The 18,337-nt window shown below is 30.7% G+C and overlaps 2 protein-coding genes and 1 long non-coding RNA gene across 3 annotated transcripts; 1 reads left to right on the top strand and 2 right to left on the bottom strand.

Moving 5' to 3' along the window:
* Nucleotides 1-33: 33 nt before the first annotated feature.
* LOC136796209 (uncharacterized) lies at nt 34-13,634 on the bottom strand. Its single transcript, XR_010843903.1, has 3 exons — nt 13,414-13,634; nt 8,942-9,056; nt 34-3,685 (listed from the first exon to the last, which is right to left on the bottom strand). It is a non-coding gene; the product is annotated as an uncharacterized lncRNA (long non-coding RNA).
* On the bottom strand, nt 6,057-7,895 carry LOC106679887 (potassium channel subfamily K member 15). Its single transcript, XM_014419271.3, has one exon. It carries the CDS (start codon nt 7,264-7,266, stop codon nt 6,241-6,243), a length of 1,026 nt encoding a protein of 341 aa, XP_014274757.1. The 5' UTR covers nt 7,267-7,895; the 3' UTR covers nt 6,057-6,240.
* Nucleotides 13,635-13,965: 331 nt separating the features above from the next.
* LOC106679889 (putative peptidyl-tRNA hydrolase PTRHD1) lies at nt 13,966-14,517 on the top strand. The gene is made up of 2 exons (XM_014419274.3): nt 13,966-14,248; nt 14,324-14,517. Exons 1-2 carry the CDS (start codon nt 14,060-14,062, stop codon nt 14,495-14,497), a joined length of 363 nt encoding a protein of 120 aa, XP_014274760.1. The 5' UTR covers nt 13,966-14,059; the 3' UTR covers nt 14,498-14,517.
* The last annotated feature ends 3,820 nt before the right edge of the window (nt 14,518-18,337 follow it).

The raw sequence follows: 18,337 nt of genomic DNA, 5'->3' as shown, positions 1-18,337 counted from the left end.
ACAGTTAGAACATCATTGTTATTACAGTTAGAACATTATTATTATTACAGTTAGAACATCATTATTATCACAATTAGATTATTATTATTACAGTTAGACATTATAATTATTACAGTTAGAACATCATTGTTATTACAGTTAGAACATTATTATTATTATCCGTTTTTTCTCGCTATTGCGGGTTGAATATCTCAGGTGGGGGACCAAGAAGTCCAACCACCTTCAGATTTTGTTTATTTATTTATTTTCTCTTTTTAAATATTTAAGACCTTTTGCACTATTTGTGCTGTGTTAAAGAGAACAGACTGTTGAGCCTAAGTATATCAACAGGCACTTCCAAACCATTCACACCTGCCACTGTCAATTTTGGTACAAGGCCATTGGTGGATAGATATTCAATTCAATCGCCAATTTATGATATTTCCTTAGTTTTTCTCCAACAGTAGAGCTAATATTATTATCATTTGAGATTCCGACATCAATAAGTTCTGCTTTCTTTTTTCTTAGATCAATAAGGAGGAGGATACCTGGTTTATTATGGCGCACTGTATGGTCCGTAATTATTGATTCATCCCAATAGAGCTTGAGAGGAGTCTATTTGGGTAGTACTGGTAGTATGGCTCTTATCTTCAATTAAGTTGTACTTTATCGCCAGTGCCTGATGCAAAATTTTGGACATTGTTGTGCCTCTAAATATTCAGTACCAGCCAACACTCCACATCCACCCGTGATGTGTTGGATTGATTCCAGCGCTACCGAGCATAATCGACACTTATCCGATTCGTCTTTTAACACATGCTTCCTATATGGTCTGGTGGGAATAACCTGATCTTGAATTGCAGCCACGAATCCCTCTGTCTCGGAGAATAGCCTTCCAGCTTTTAGCCATTCAACTGATCTTTCTTTGTCTATGGAGGCTTCATTCAGTTGGCTGTAGAATCTTCTATGCAGAGACTTGCTTTTCCATTCCACCAGTCTTTCTTTTTCTGAAACAATGTTCGGTTCATCCACTTTGCTCAGGTTCAGTGTAGTCAGGCCATAACCCATTGTAACGATTGTCTGATAAACACTAGTGCTTTTTAAATGGAAATATTGTCTTAGGGATAATTCATGCTTGCGACACGCTTCTTCAATATTTATGAGTCATCGTCCTCCTTCTTTCCTGGATAAATAAAGTCTGGATTTAGATGATATGGGATGGTGGGCTCGCTCTTGGGTGAGTGTCGTTCTTACAAGACGATCTATTTCTTGTAGAATGGTATTTGACCACTGTAATATACCAAAGCTGTAGCTTAGCGCTGGTATGACCCAAGTATTGATGACCTTGATTTTCTGTTTTCCAGAAAGTTGAGTCTTTAATATTTTTCGTAGTCTCATTTTCAACATTATTATTAGCTCTTGTTTCAGATCCTTTCGAGCTATTTTGAGGTGCTGCAATATACCTAAATATTTATTGTTCTTTGGCTTCTAGTTCCCTGATGCACCACCTTTCCCTTGTTCACATGCAGCACTGCGCACTTATCAAGTCCAAATGACATACTTATATCTTTGGTATAGGATGACACTATTTCACTCATACTTTGTAATTGGTGTTTGTTTTATGCATATAGCTTAAGATCATCCATGTACCAGTTGTGGCTGACAGTGGTTGCCTCGTCCTTGGTATTGAGTTTGTAGCCCACCTGGTTCCTCCGCAGTATTCGACTTAATAAGAATAGCGCCATACAAAACCTAAATGGGCTAAGGCAATCTCCTTGGTATATACCCCTCATAATTTATATTTGGCTATTACCATGGGTCACTCCTATTTTCAAGTTAGTCACCCAGCCTGCCATCCAATTCGTCAGTAGTTTGCTTACTTTAGTCTAGACCTTATATATTTCCATTATAATATATTCCATATTATTATTATTACAGTTAGAACATTATTACTATTACAATTAGAAGGTTAATCAACAGTTCAAAAATAGAAAAATTAATTAAATAACAAATGAATCTATAATAGACAATTAACTTGAAATAACCACAGCAATTAATGCAAAGGATGCTTGAAGACTGTATACAATCCCTCTGTTTCGCAATCGCTTACATATGGTTCTTGCTTCAACAATCTCTGTATTTTGTTTATCACTCCTAATGAAGCTCTGCAATGAGGGAGTTTAATAATTGTTTTTTCAGTAATTTATGAATACCCTTTTTTGACTATCACATGGACCATCTTCCTCAAATTTATTCTTAAAGGAATTACAAAAAGTAAAAGATTAAAAGAGAAAATGTCCGCTTTGAATCTGAGGTCCTTGTAAAGTATACTGAAGGACCAGTTAGCGAGGAATAGGAGCTGAAGACTATAGATTGACTTACTAGAAAATCCTTGCTATTGGACCAAAGTATTATCAAAGGTCCATAAGGAAAAATAATTCATACAGCCTACAGCAATCAGAAGTGTTGCTTTTCATGGTTTACCAATGAACAGTAAGGTTACTGACAGCCGCAGCGTAGAACACAACATGGTTCACTAAACTGCTTTAGTATTGCCAGTTGTTGCGGCCAAAATATGGTCCACAAATCGATTATTGGATCATGTGATTTTTATTACGTCGAAAACACAAAGCAACTACTCTCTGTTGTTTTTATACTGAAAAATAAACAGACGACTTCTTAGAGTTTCTCCTTTATCTATTCACAACGCACTGGTAGTTGCCAGCATCCTAGCCATCTCCATCATTTTAACCACGGCGGGTGGACTACTTCGGCTCATCCTCCAAGAGGACAAGGCGGCCGGACGTACATCGATCTACCTCCACCAGAACATCCACTCAGGGCAACAACCACAACCAGGGCCCCAACAATCACCGGTGATATAAGACTTTTTTTTCTTCTCTCTTTCATTCAATTCATGTAATTTTGTAATAGTTTCAAGCTTTCTTTTTTTTCTAGTTTGTATATTATATATTTTATGTTCCTTTTATATTTTTACTTATTTAAAAATACAAAAATAACAAAATTCGGCTATTCTTTTCTTTTCACGGTTGGGCTAGTAAAGGTTCCTTTTGAGCCCCTACGGCAGGTGTTGCGGTGGACCTGTGGTTTCAATTAGCTCACATTTCCAAAATATTGCCGAAGACAACTTTTCATTGTGATTGTCACAGGCTCGACATGTAAATGAGAATGATGGGAAGAAGGATGAGCAACGTTTCATTTTACTCTCCGAAACTGTTGCTATGGAAGTGATTAATTTGATAGTTAATGGACCATCCACATGTGTAGATGGAAGCAATCCCTCCCCAAGTTATACATTGCCCCATTCTAAGAAATTTAGAATTTAAGTCACTAATTGAATACCACCAGGAACCGTTTATATCAAGAGAATTCGAAGTTACATTGCACATTGGTTCAGAATCTAGGAAAACAGCCAAATTAACTCCTAAAGGTAGGAAAGAGCTCAAAATATTTGTATTAATTTTTATTGAGCCTATAAGGAAGAGAAACTGGTGCCTACCTAAGAAATTCTTACACCATACAATCTTACAAAAAAAATTCACAAATACAATTTAATGAATCCTCAAATTGAGCAGCTTACCAGTACTTGGACATGTAAGTCGCCACCCTCAAAGCTAACATCCACCCTTTCCCTGCTACTTTTTGTCAACAATAAAGAAGCTAGATCCTCACCAGTCACCAACTACTAATTTTAAGTGAACAGAAGAAGTAAGGATTAAACATTATTGCTAAATATCTTTAACCACTACAGTAATAACATTTTTCAAAAAGATATAATATACCACCATAGATAAGATATCACAATATCCAATATAAGATATCAGCTTACTCCACTGGCAATTCCTAGGGATTTTTTCAACCCTATTAATAACTGCTAAATGAGCGATGAGAGTGAATAAGGTGAGTAATAAATGTAATACTTATAATTTATAGCTCAGATATTTGTAATGACCATTTTCATGACGGAATAGTTCAGCAGTGAAGGCAACTATGTCAGAAAAGATCAGGACTCAAATCTTCATCAGGAGGCATTAAAATCGGTACTGATACTAATATAAAACTGCTATCAAAATACTTTATTCTTATATATAATTCTTTTTTATAATATCTTTTATAAACATTTATAAAAATCATAGCTGTAATATGGTCCATACAATTTTTCCTTAATAAAATTGAATGAAATATATTAATTAAAAATGAATCACACTAGAAAAACTGACAATGAAAATGAAATTGTTCTCAATCAAAAAGGTTTTTTTGAAGATTGAGGAAGCACTAAAAACCTTTCTGCTGCTCAACTTTTTGAAGATAGAGCCAATATTTTTTCATCTAAATTATTAGCACAAAGTAACCTTTAGGCACTTTCATAATTTAAAACCATGAAGTAACTTTTGCACTAAGCCCCTTTCACTTTCAGAAATAATAATTTTTAAGGAAATTAACATTTAATGTCATGTAAAAGAAAAGGATGTGGTCATTTTATAAATCTAAAATAAGTTACCTTTTTTGTCAGGGCCCCCAGACTATAATGTTATTTTGGGCTTTAAGAACATTTAAAGATCTGAATGGCATCTTGGGCTACTAAGTCCTGATAAGACCAATCCTTACAGTCTAGTCAGTCATTTTAAATTCAATGAAGAAATGTTTTTCACATGGAATAATAGAATTACTTAATAAAATCGTTCTGGAAGTACACTCCAGCAATAGGATAATGAGACCAAACCAAGAATTGAACAGGACAGATAAATGTTTTAGCAGAGAATAATAATAAATTTTTAAGAGATATTGGATACTAGAAGATGGAAAAGCTGAAAATGATGAGTTGCCAGAGGTCAGCAGATATCCAATCAATCAAGAGACATATACACTTCAAATACCTACCTGTGGCCTTCAGTCTAAAATCCTACTGTATTATGGGTAAATTCAAAACATTGTATATTGTATAGCATAGTCAAATATATAAAAAAATACATAACTATAAATATTTTACTATTAGAGCTAGAGCCTAAATGTAGGGGAATGGTTGCTAATTTTCTAATTAGTGATGGAGGTAAACACAGGCTTTGGAAAGGATTTGAGTACTAACATCTCAAACAGTATTTGTCACAGCAATTATTTAAATCAACTAAGGTAGCAATTAGTGGTCATTTTTGACACAATCACATCTCAGACTATTTTTGTTACAAGGGTTACAATGCACTAAAAAACTTATATATAAGAAAATACAAGGGAAGCAATTCCAAATAAATTGAAATGTTACTATGATGCTACCAAAGAATCTTTTAAATTTTATATTAATTATTATTTTGTTATCATTAAAAAAAAAAAATCATTACCATTAACATACTACACACACATTGTAGTCAATGATCAAATTTACAAGAATCTAACACTTACAGCGTATAATTGTTTATTTGCTTCAAAAGATTCTCAATTTTAATTTTTCTCAGAATTTTTCTGTTTAATATTTAAACATTAAAATTAAAAAGAAAATTATTTATTATTATTATTTAATGGTAGTTTGTGTTTTTATTTACTCACTAAATGATACTAATGTTTAATCACAAGTTAGTACAGTTAATAAACAAATCTGATATATAACATAGAAGTCAATATACAAAGCCTGGATGCTATATCAAAGTGACCATTAAAAATTGGGAAAATTTTAATTTAATAATTATTTTTAGGAACGTGAGTAGCAATTAAAAGAGGAATCACAAATTATCAGATTACAATTCATAAAAATGGTAAAAGCAAACAAAGAAAAGATTTAATTTTAGCCAGGCAATGAGCCAAAACTAATTATCCAACTTCTTAAAACTATAAATAAGTATAAAAAATATGATAAAAATTCTATTTACAAAGATTATTTTAATTATAAATTTATTTTTAAAAGCCAAAAATTGAAGGTTATTTTTAATACAAGCAATCTCCTGTTTTTCTAAGTTAAATTTAGATTCATTATCTCATCTAACTTGTGAAAGGATTTAAAAAAATTAGGTTTGAAAGAATAAAAAAAAAAATAAATTAAATTTTTAGAGAATAAATATAAACCATTATGATTAGTTTTAAATATATTATTTATTAATGTAAAAAATATAACCATAAATAATATAAAAATAACAAACATTAAAATAATAGAGTAATGTCATAATTCTCACAGTACACAAAATTTCACCTAAGTGTCACTGGGCAGTCGCAGATATGGAATGTTTGAAACATATAAAAAATTAAAAGTGATCATAAATCGGGCGAATGGTTCCTTTGATAACATGCGACAGCACGCAGCCTTATGTCTTCAAAACACAGCATTATATCTTCTTTGAAATCATGCATTTTAACAGAGACCACTTCCTTCAGAAGGTTATAACACATAGCAACTAAACCCATACCTAGTAAAAGATAAACAAAATTGATTATCAGTTTCGTTTGATGACCACTCTTGGATTCGATTATATTCGCACCAGGTACGAAATCCCCAAACCCAATTTTAGACAAACTAGTCACACAGAAATAAGTGCTGTCGAGATAGTCCCACTTTTCCCATTCGGCAAACATTATTGTTCCAGTAGCAATGTAAGCTCCCATGACCCAAAGGCAAGCTGTTGAAGGCACGATTATTCGCGGAGGAGGACCGTCATCATCATAGTGTTTTTCCATACTGCACTGGTAACACTTTGTATACACCCACCGGAAAACAGAAGCTAGCACCTTCCCCATGTTCAAGAAATACAAAACATACAGAGGTATTCCGAAGACAGCGTAGACTACGGTAGCAGCTTTTCCAGGTCCAGTCTTTGGTACTAAGTTACCGTAGCCAATCATAGTAAATATTGACAGGCAGAACATAAGAGCTGCTGGAAAAGACCAAGTTTCATCAATTGTTCTCCCATCATAGCCCCTCTTTACAGCATCAACAACATTTTTCTGAAATTCTCCGATGATAGCCGTAGCCTGCATCCTCCATGAAGTATGGTTGAAAACATTCTCGGTCGAGGTCAGCTCCCAGAGGGCGAGGGCACAATTCCTGCGGTGGGAACTGACCAGTTCATATTCAGGGCGCTCCTTTGTTCCTTCAATGCTTCGAAAACAAAAAGCACCAACAACAGCATAGCCAACAATCAGGCCTCCAACACCTACTTGAGTGCACATAAATGCAATCAACTTCCTGCAACAATCCCATATCTTCTCTTTAGGGTCACTGCTCACAGACGAGGAGGAGCCTCGACTCCTCACAGAGCCACGGTAACGTGATCTAGATCGCATAGTGGCTCTGGCAGGACTGGTCTATTTTAAGAATCTATCTCCCACCACTGTCCATTGTATATACATCCCCATCTTGTATCTAGCCAGTTATAGACAACCATCTATTTTTGGACATTCCATATTTTGACTGTTCAGAATATGAATTAATTTTTATATAATGAACAACACACTAATATAATATAATATAAGTTTTAATAATATTATTACTACAACAAAGATATTGAATAATTTAAATTTTATAACAATAATAAAAAATATACTTCTAATTGAGACAGCATTTATTTCATTTAAAACAATTAATTTATATTAAAATCATGGTAATGCAGATATTGAAGAGAGAAAAACAATTAAAAACAACACATTAGCTGATAAAATTAAAATAAAATATAAAACATAATTATAGTTTTTAAAATTTTGATTTATATGTTAATAATTTTAATACCTTACATTTAAACTTATGTAAGAGGATACACCTTTGAGTGTGGAGTTTAAATTGGACTAATTTCATTTCATTTAACTTAATAAAGGTTTGGCAATATTAAAAAAAATTATCCAAAAGAGATGTAACAAAAATCAAAGGTTTTATATATTTATATTTACTTCAAACTATTGATATTAAAAATGTTTGATAAATAGTAAAATGTAATTGTATATAGGAAAAGTCATATGTCAAGTCCAATTTTAGCAGTATTACTATTATAAAAATGTATCAAAATATAAAAAATGATAAATTAAAATTTCAGAGAAGAAAAATAAATCTTGACTATAACAATGTTCATTGAAAATCTTTTAGAAAAAATTAAGGAATTCATACACGGCTTTGGGAGAACTGCTGGTCCCCCCACCCAACACTCAGCTTTCAAGGCAACCACTTTTAAATTGAATGATCAAATGCTTAATGTAAATAATTAATATATCAATAATTTTATTTAAATAAATAACATTTTAAGGCAATGAGGACTATGATTAGATCTCTAATAAGATTCTGTTCATTAAACAAACAAAATTGAGACCCATATTAATGTTGAACTAGTATCCTTAACAAACTACTATGAAATAAATTTTCTTTAACAAATTTTGAATTTAAAATTTAACCTTGAGTTGGTGACATTTTTGCTAATTTAATTGCATTAATACTATGAGAAGACCAGAGTAGTATCTAAAACCCATTGTATGCGGAAAATAAAAATTAATACTAAAATTTTTGTCTTCTGTTATAAATGAAACCACTTAAAATGAATGGCTAAAATACTACTTTAGAGAACAAAAATAATAGTCCACTGGAAATTAATATAATTTAAATTTAATTCATTCAGTTAAACTCATTCTAAGATTAAATGTTCTTTCAGCTATTGATGATATAAAATAAAATTGCAATTATTTAATTTAATTTTTAGTTACAAGTTTGTTTGGTACAATTTATAAATTTTCAGAAAAGCAAAAATAGCTAATTAATAATTATAATAAATAAGATTAGATGTGACCCTCCGCAGCCATAGAGTGGTCGGCCCTCTTCATTAGCAATGAGCAGTTGTAGGCTCTAGAGGATCGTAATTTATCTAATAAATATTTTCTGTCTTTTTTTTTTTAAATATTCTAGTATGTTATTTATATACCATAAATACCAAACAAATAAAACCCAACCCAAATTTTTACCACGAAATATAAAACTCACTTGCAAACACTGTTTTTCACACCAAAGATGTCAAAGCGAGAACCTTTCTCTGTGATGTGTCGTCTGCCATTTTGAACAATCACTTGGAGTCCAGGTACATAATGGTATCAAATCCCTGTTAACAACAAAAATGATGAGATTTAATGACAGAAATCAAACTCATCAGCTGTATTAAATTATCCATTACCCACAATTAATGTTTAGTTTTTTTTTAATTGAAATTTAAAATTCAAGTAAATATTGAAAAAAAAAACTGACTCATAACATAAACAAGGCCGAACTAATCAATTGGCCATACATAATTCATAACACCTTTAATTTTTTCTTTTCAAGACAGCTAATTTTCTTTCTATTTTATTATTTTTTAAATATTACTTGCCTTGTCTCACAAGGCTAAGTGAATCCTCATCGTTTCAAAATATTTTATAATAAAACAGGTAAAGAAACTTCATGACTGTTCTATTAACAGATTGAGATATTTTATATCTATAAATTATTTAATTTGTAACACAATAACAAGTATGGAAAAGAATGAAATTATGATGGATTTGGTGATCACAGTAGAACAAAATTAAGGTGGATTCAATGAACATGAGCATAATACAATATGCAAATTGAAATGGATTTAATGAACTCACTGGAATATGTTATATAAAAATAAAATTGATATATAAGAAGATGGTCAGGGTTGCGGTCAAAGGAGAAACAAAAACAGTTTACAACTATTTTTGTTTCTCCTTTGACCGCAACCCTGAACATCTTCTTATATATCAATTTTTAAGGTCAACTATATATACATATAAAGAATAAAAATGGATTACATTTAATAGCACATTAAATGTTATCCCAAATGGAATCTGATTCTAGTTCTACAGGCGAGCTAATAGCAAAAAGTTTGGAATTTGGAATAAATTTATTAATTGTTTGAGTTTTTACAATTAATAAATATTTTCAGACTAGTATTAGTTAATCCTTTTTTACAATATCTAATTTCTCATTGGATATAGTACAAGAACCGGGAAGAAAAAAAGGCAGTTATCTAACCCCAATTTTTTATTACTTTAATGTATAATTACTAGTCAAAACTGATGAGTCTACCAAGTGTAGGAAGGGAGAATAAAAAATGCAGGCTGTTTCAAAACCTTAATTTTTCATTTGGAGCACTATATCTTAAACACTACCAACAACACTAGAAAATCTAAAACAACATTCTTTAAAGGAGAGTAAATTTTCTGAAATATTAGCCCTAATAGAGCTATTAACGTCCAATAGTTCTCGAGATATAGCTTTTTAAAAAGCAACATTTCATAAAAATAAACTGAAATATCAGTAGTTAATTTATTTTGAGAAATCTATATCTCAAGAACTATTTGACATACAGATGTCTATTAGCAATAAATTAAAGCTAGTTTAATGTACTGTAAAGTAGTTTATGACCTTTATCTTCGTAAGAACAGTAGTTTTCATGATATTTGCTAAATTAAAATGATTTATAGTTGTTCGGACAATAAGTTCGATTTATGAAAAACTGTATTTCTGAGACCATTGGACGTACAGATGTCTGCCACCACTTAAATTAAAGCTAGTTAAATTTACTATAAAATGTTTGTCTTAGTAGGAGTAGTAGTTTTCATGATTTTTGACAAAATAAACTCACAATTTCTAGTTGTTCATATAAAATGTTGGATTTTTGAAAAAATATATCTCTAGACCCATAAGATGCACACATGTCTACCAAATCTAAAAATAAAGGAAATTTAACTTAATATAAAGTAGTTTATGACACTTATCTTCATAGGGGTAGTAGTTTTTATGATATTCACATATGAATATAAATTTGGCAAATGAAAATTTGTCTGAACAACTATAAATCAATTTATTTAAGCAAATTTCATGTAAACTACTACTCCTACAAAAATAAGCGTTATGAACTACTTTATAGCTCATTAAACTAGCTTTAATTTGAGTGCTAATAGACATCTGTATGTCACAAAGTTCCTGAGATATAGATTTCTCAAAATAAATTAGTCAACTACTGATATTTCAGTATGTTCCATACAACATTTTTATGAAATGTTGCTTTTCAAAAAGCTATATCTCGAGAACTATTGAACGTAAATAGCTATATTAGTGTTTACATTTTAGCAAGTTTACTCTACTTTAAATGATGATCTATTAGATTTTCTATTGTTGTTAGTAGTGTTTAGATATAGAGCTCCGAATGAAAAATTAAGGTTTTAAAACAGGTGCAATTTTTTTTCCCCCTACGTATACTTGGCAGACTCATCAATTTTGACTAGTAATTATACCTAGTTTTCAATTAAGTAATAAAAAATTGGGGTTAAATAACTGCCTTTTCTCTCCTCTTGGGCTCTTTTGTACTAATATTCTTGTCAGTACCAACAGCAACTAATCAAACATTTTTTTAAAACCTTTCCACAACAAAAATAAATATTTTGAATTTCTAGTTTAAATATTTTACAAATTAAAATAGTTGCTAACAGTGAAACAAATTAAAAGCTTAATGAAAATAAATTGAATCTGAAACATTGAAAAATAAACAAAAAAAAAATTCCATATGTTATAAAGAGATATATTTTTTAATTAAGGAATATTCACTGTAGTGATATCAGCAAATCTATTTTAAACATGTATTATACAATCAGAGCATTCACCAGGGCAGCTGCCATTGATTGATACCTCGAATATAACACGAACTAACCCCAATAAATATGAAAATCGATCTGGAAAAGATTAAAGAAATAGGAAAAACATCCCGGAGAATCAAGAGGACACTAAGCATGAGAGAGTAAAAATATTAGAGTAGACATTTCAGATCTTTAGGTGTTCTTTTCAATAAAATGGCTTCTTCAATAAGGAAGTGATTCAAAGAATCGGAACAGGTTGAAGAGTATTCCCCTAGTTCCAGAAAAATTTTCTTAGTAAAATAAAAACTAGAATAGCTCTCCATAATTCGATGTTTCTCACTATCCTCCCTATATTCTTTCAAATCCTGGACTCTCACCTAGAAAAACAAGAGTTATTCAATCCATGGAAATACAAAACCTCCATAGGGTAGAAGGAAAGACCAAACGAGATAAGATGGGAACACTACCATATGGACTACCTTCAAATTGAAACTGACTGAGACAATCATGAGTGAGCAGAAGCTAAGGTGTTTGGAAACCTCCTCAAAGACCATGAGGGACACCTCAGGAAGACCTATTGAACCTGTAATTTGTAGTAACAAATTTTGAGTCTTCTCCCAGACCAACTCAAAATTGATGAGCAAAACTTACAAACAATTAATTTCTCTTACATTCATCATAATTATCTGCTAAGAACAAAGACTTAAGAATGATGGAACTAGAAAAAACACTTCATTGGAATTATTTATTTTCATATGGCAAACTTTTAAATAAGATAAAATTCTAACAATACATTGGCAAGAGACTATAAACTTATTGATATGATCTAAGAATATTAATTTAACAAAAAAAAAGAAAAGAAATTTCAAATCAAAAGGTAATAAGACACAACAGTTCACTAAATATGGACCTTATCTACTTACACATTTTACAATAAAAGATAAATATGTTACATTTTTTGGGGATCATGTGGAATCACTATTCAATGAAAAAAATATGGTGCTGCTATGCAAGCACAAGCAAGGAGAACCTCAAAACTCACTTAACCAGAAAGATAAATGTTAGTACACAGCTAACCTCCACTGAAAAGGATCTTTTGAGGGATTTACATATTCCTTTTAAACGAGTGGCACTTGACATCTGTGCACCAATAAAAGCAGTAATTATTATGGTACAGGTAGGAATTTAGAATATATCATGGCTAGAGCTTGTTTTGATACACTTGTGCGATCAATCTTTTCAGAGGAAGTTAGCCCTATACCAACTTATACCATTCTCTATAAGTGAATTTTAAAGTACTCGCTGCTGAAGCTTGTTTCATACAGAATCACTGCAAAACTTATCATGTATACATAATTCAGAACTATATTTCAAACATAAATTATACCTATAGAACTGCTTGTATTTATTGAAGGTTCATTTATTCTACACAAATGATCCATAAGATGAAAATAATAGAAACTTTTAAAACATTTTCAACTGAATCGGAAAGGATGCAAAATGATAGAATTGTTTCTACAAATAAAATATGAAGGCAGATAATAATTCAATGAAGTAACAGCAAACAAACAACATATTTTATTTAATAATCACACAGGGTACTGTATCCATTAAACTAGTTGTATTAATACAGTTTGACATTAATTTGAAATCAAGAAAAGATTAAGCACAGATTCTGAAAAATAACTCCAATATGGATAGGTAATATTAATTTATTCCAAAGTCTAACAGAAATTCATAAATTAATTCAGGAATATAAAAACAAACATTGATAAACAAGTAAAACTAAATTAAAAAATAATAAGACAAGTGAAGCACACTTACTTTCTACAAGCATAACTTTCTAAATATTTTATCAAGGATCTAATCAATAAACTACCAACAAGAACTCCTAAATAAATATTGAACTGATGATAACTGATTCAAAAGCTCGAAAAATTGGTTAAACATAATGATCTCAAACAAGAACAAAATAATTTTTCATATCTCATTAATAAACTCATGAATCGCTCTTTGTAATCCTACTGGATGGACATAATCTATCCACTGCTTGCTTCATTTCAAAAACGTTTATCTTAGTACAAAATCATGGGGTGGTTTAAATTTTGGTATTGGTTTATATAATGCGTTACAAAAAAATTTATCATTTGTAATGAAAGCAGTGAAATATATTTGATAAATATTCAATATATTAAGTATATTTACTTTTGCATTATGAAATAGTTTAATCATACATTCCAGTATTATAATTAGCGGATTATATATTATTTATTAATTAGACAAGCTTACTATAATATTACAACGGTTCTCATTTAAAATAACATGATTATTTTGAACATAAACTAACATTATTGAAATTTTGCCATGTATTGAACTTCGTATAACCTCCCGAAGGTTATAGGTTAATGTATTGACAAGAGAGGTAGGTTAAAGTTAAAAAAATATTTTTCTCAAAGTAGAATAATTTGGAATGTCGTCACAAATAGTGCAATACGTTCTTGTTAGAAGTGATCTATTGACGACTTTAAACTGGCCGGTTGGGGCGGTGATCGCTCAGGCTTGTCATGCCTGTTCTGCTGTCATACATCTCTTCTACACTGATGAATATACTCAGAAATATTTAAGCGAATTGGATAGCATGCATAAAGTTGTTCTTGCGGTATGTTAGATAAAACATTATTACAGATAATTTATAGAACTTATTCCTTAGATTGTTTAATTAATTTTATTGTAGGTTTCTAATGAGGATATGATGAAAACATTATCTGAGAAGTTGAATGAAGATGATATTAAACATAAGTTATGGGTTGAACAACCTGAAAACATACCTACCTGTCTAGTTGTTAAGCCTTATCCAAAATCTGAAGTGCAGAACTATTTCAAAAAGTTCAAATTGTTTAAAGCTTAGAATGAATGATAAATGAAGTCTATAGTGTTTTGTTTTGGCCCTTGTTGAGAACCCAATCCTTTGTCCTTACTATTGATATATCCAACTATAATTTTCAGTGTTTATGTTTTGTGAAACGGCAGCAGAATGCTTGTAAATAATATTGGAAGGTAAAGTAATATATTTGATAAGCAACAGCTGATAAGAGGCAGGTTAGTGATGTATAACCCGCAAGCGGGCGCTGGCCCCGATATCAGGTAAGCAGTGAGCCCTGATATGTTTTGATTTACTCAGTGTTCTGGCCTCAGCCTCTTAGTGTTAAGTTCTCTTTTCTCTTTCGTTAAAGCGAGTCCGATCAGTTTTATTAAATATTTTTATTTTTACTGAGTTAGTTTTAGTTTAGTTAATAATTTAGAGACAAGTGGTTTCTGGTTATAAGTGTCAGTTTCACTTAGTTTTTTATTCACTTGAAACATATGGTTTTAATTGCTAGATCCTTTAATCAGTTTTATCAGTTGTAAGATAAATTTTTATTGTGTGTAACTACGGAGTGTTGAATGCTAGAAGAAACTGAAAACTCTTATTTGTGTGAAGAAGTTTGATGTAAAAGAGTGTTTTAAGGTAAGATTTCAGAGCTTGGTCAGTCATGTCATTTGGAAAACATTTTCATATATATTTTTCAATATTGATCATTTTTTTTCTAAAATAATATCATCTATGTGTTGTATTAAATCAATTCTTCATTTTAATATAATACTTAATTATGTTTATGCAAGATTCCTTATTCCACATTGAAGTTTAAGTCAACACTTGAAAGTTTTAAATTTGAAGTATTTTTTATTCAGGAATATGAATATTTGTTATGATTGAACAGATTTAATGATATCTCAAACTTTTGTTTTTGTTATTTGTCATTTTTAATAATGTTCTTCATTATTTATATCAATAATTGAGGAATAAGAATATGTTTTAAAAGATATATTAATAGCTTTTGTTCTTGGTTTACTATTCTTTTATAATTATTCCATCAAAGTAATGAGTATTTGGTAATTAAAAGTCTATTCTTGGACAATATTTTACCCCTAGTTTTCAGTATGCAACTATTTTTAAAGCATTTTATCAAATTAACTTAATTTCATATCTCCCCTCTAGGTTCCTTTTCTAAATTTAGATAGTTGCCTGGTTTTTGAAATCATGGTGATTCTGAATTAATGTACCCTAAATTGTAGGGTGAAAAAGATTTTTCATATCACTAAAACAACTGCGTAGGTAATATTTCAATAGTTGATCTGAAAGCAATATATTATGTTAAACTTGTATTATATTTATTTCACCACTCCCCATAACATTATGTTTTAGTTGCAGGTATCAAGAAAGAAAAATGTTTTGTTATTTTGGTTTTCCTTTCTCTTCTTTACATCTCTATTTAATTTAATATAACATTATAGTTTCACTATAATATCTTACATTTGGACAAATATTTTTTTCATTTATGTAATTTATTGTTAGTAGCATTGCCATTTGTAACTTCCATTTTTTTCATTATTTGTTTTTTGTGCTGAGTGAGTAATGGTGTTGTATAAAAGTTTTATCTCCCGATTTGTAGTATTTGTTAGCAATGTTTGTGAAATTAAGTTTATTTATTTTTGGGATCAGTTTATATTTCTTACAGTTATAAATGAGTGTTCCATAAGTTATTATCAAGTATGATTTTGAAATACATTTTTTCCAAATTCTGGAGAATTAGTTGTATCTGATTATGAGCAAAGGTAGTTAATTAAATCATAATTAATTTAATGTGTTTTTTTTTTTTTTTTTTTTTATATATTTTTCCTTTAGGCAGTATTTCTGTTTGTTTAGATATTTGTGAGTCATACCATAATCATTATAAATTTAAAATATTTCTGAAGTAGTCTATAAGGATTTTTTTATAACACTGAATAAATTGAAGGTTTACTATTTAATTTTGTATTACAGCATAGATAACTCATTGGCATGTATTTATCATGTAATAAATTTTTGTTGAAGTATTGTTTATGTTTTTTGAATGTTTTTTTATAAATAAAGAAAAAAAAATTAGTTCTTTATGAAAAATAGATCAGTTAGTAGAATATTTATTAGAAAGAATGAATATTAATGATTAGTATTTATATTTATAAGTGTGTGTTTCAATGCTACATTTAATTCACTATTTATTCTCTCATGGTATATGAAGCTTTGATTAAAATTCTGTTAGTTTAATAGCAAAGTCAAGTTTCTTAGAAATCATTCTCCATAATAAAGATTTCATTTAGTAGAGAAATTTACCAGTAGTAAACATAAAAAAATCGTCAATAAATAAATTATCAGATTATAATTACTATCTTTATTAAAAGTGCGAATTTTACATATAGTAACTTTATATTTTCGTTTTTCTTGTGTGAAATGTTTTGACGAGCCTTGATTTGATGTGAGCACAAGGCAGTGGAAATTATACTTCGTTTTTTGTTATTCTTTTATATATATTTTGGTTTATTTATTTTATATGTTGTTCTATTTATTTACTTTATTATGATAATAGTTGAGTGTAATCCTGATGGAATCACCTTGCATACCCCTTGTATTGGTCTAGAGACAGTTCCTCCTTAATCTGTACCCAAGACCTTGTTCTACATGATAATGATTACATTCAGTTTTGAAGTTTACTGCAGGATTATCAGTTGTTTTCCCAGTTTGATAAGGCTACCTACACTTCACCTTTGCCCCATAACAGGTCCATTGGAGGACCAAGCAGTCTAAATTAAACAAATATAAGAAATGTAGGTGGGGGAGGACATGAGCAGAAGATCGATTGAGGGTTCGTTCACTGGTGAGGTCATGGATTTCAAGCCTCTTCTATTGTCCGCTGCGGGCTTCTGGTCTTAACTTGAAACGGTAAGGCGATTATTGAATTGGACCTTGGGGGGCACGGAATGATATGACGGGAGATTGCTTGTTGCAAGGTTGCATCAGCTTCGCCGACCTCAACTAATAGATATGATTGTTGGTCCCGAAATTATTTGCCCGACCGCAAGTACCTCAGTAGGCTGCCAACAACCGCAACACCTTGGCCCACATTGCCAAGGCGCTACTGCCGCGGCAATATAGGCCAATATCTTCTATTACTGTCTTCTCTTAGTACAAGATTCATTTATCTAGTTAATGTTTGATTGGGGCTACGGCCATACTGGTTTCCTCTCACCCTCTGTCAATATGTTTTGAATAACTAACTTAATTTTCTTTTTCTTTCATTGAATAACAAATCGTTTTGATTCTTGTGCTCTAAGATACATATTGTTCCTTGGGATACATTTCTACTTTTGTACAGTTTAAAGAAGGGCATAGTTGGCTAGATCAAATGAATCTCAGCCTAAACAGTAACTCTCTATATAGCCATTAGTGCCAGAGGGAAAATGAAAGGAGTGCCGACAGACAACTGTTCGTCCACCGCCCACCTAATTCATAATTACAGCTGGTCTTCACTTTTGAAATATTAGCTTAAAACGGGAACAGGAAACTTTAAGATGTTTAAATCGAGCAATATTCAAAAAGCGCCTGAAATTGAAAAATGGCGTGAAACCCTCCACGGTAGCCTTACTTACCTGAGTTTTCAGACAATTATAGCGAGTAGGTTGGTCGATGTACGGCATATCACAATCTCACAGCAGATCATAACACAAAAAAAGACGAGCCTTCCCCGCTAAGACTCTTTTTTTTTTCATTAGATCCACGAATGAAATCTAATTGAATCCTTTCCAAGTGAAAGGGTCTATTTGTAAGTCACAATGTGGTACGCTATATATAATATATATGTATGTGGATATATATATATATATATATATA

This window comes from Halyomorpha halys, unplaced genomic scaffold, assembly GCF_000696795.3.
Source record: "Halyomorpha halys isolate HHAL.00 unplaced genomic scaffold, Hhal_1.1 Scaffold229.1, whole genome shotgun sequence".
In the NCBI taxonomy this organism is placed as follows: domain Eukaryota; kingdom Metazoa; phylum Arthropoda; class Insecta; order Hemiptera; family Pentatomidae; genus Halyomorpha; species Halyomorpha halys.
Note: the sequence above shows the minus strand (reverse complement) of the source record. Positions and strands in the feature narration are given on the sequence as shown.

Excerpts from the sequence above, each read along its gene's own strand:
- LOC106679889 (XM_014419274.3), top strand. The coding sequence starts at position 14,060 with ATGTCGTCACAAATAGTGCAATACGTTCTTGTTAGAAGTGATCTATTG. Across the intron at positions 14,249-14,323 it reads TGCATAAAGTTGTTCTTGCG|GTTTCTAATGAGGATATGAT; the intron begins GTATGTTAGATA and ends ATTTTATTGTAG.
- LOC106679887 (XM_014419271.3), bottom strand. The coding sequence starts at position 7,266 with ATGCGATCTAGATCACGTTACCGTGGCTCTGTGAGGAGTCGAGGCTCC.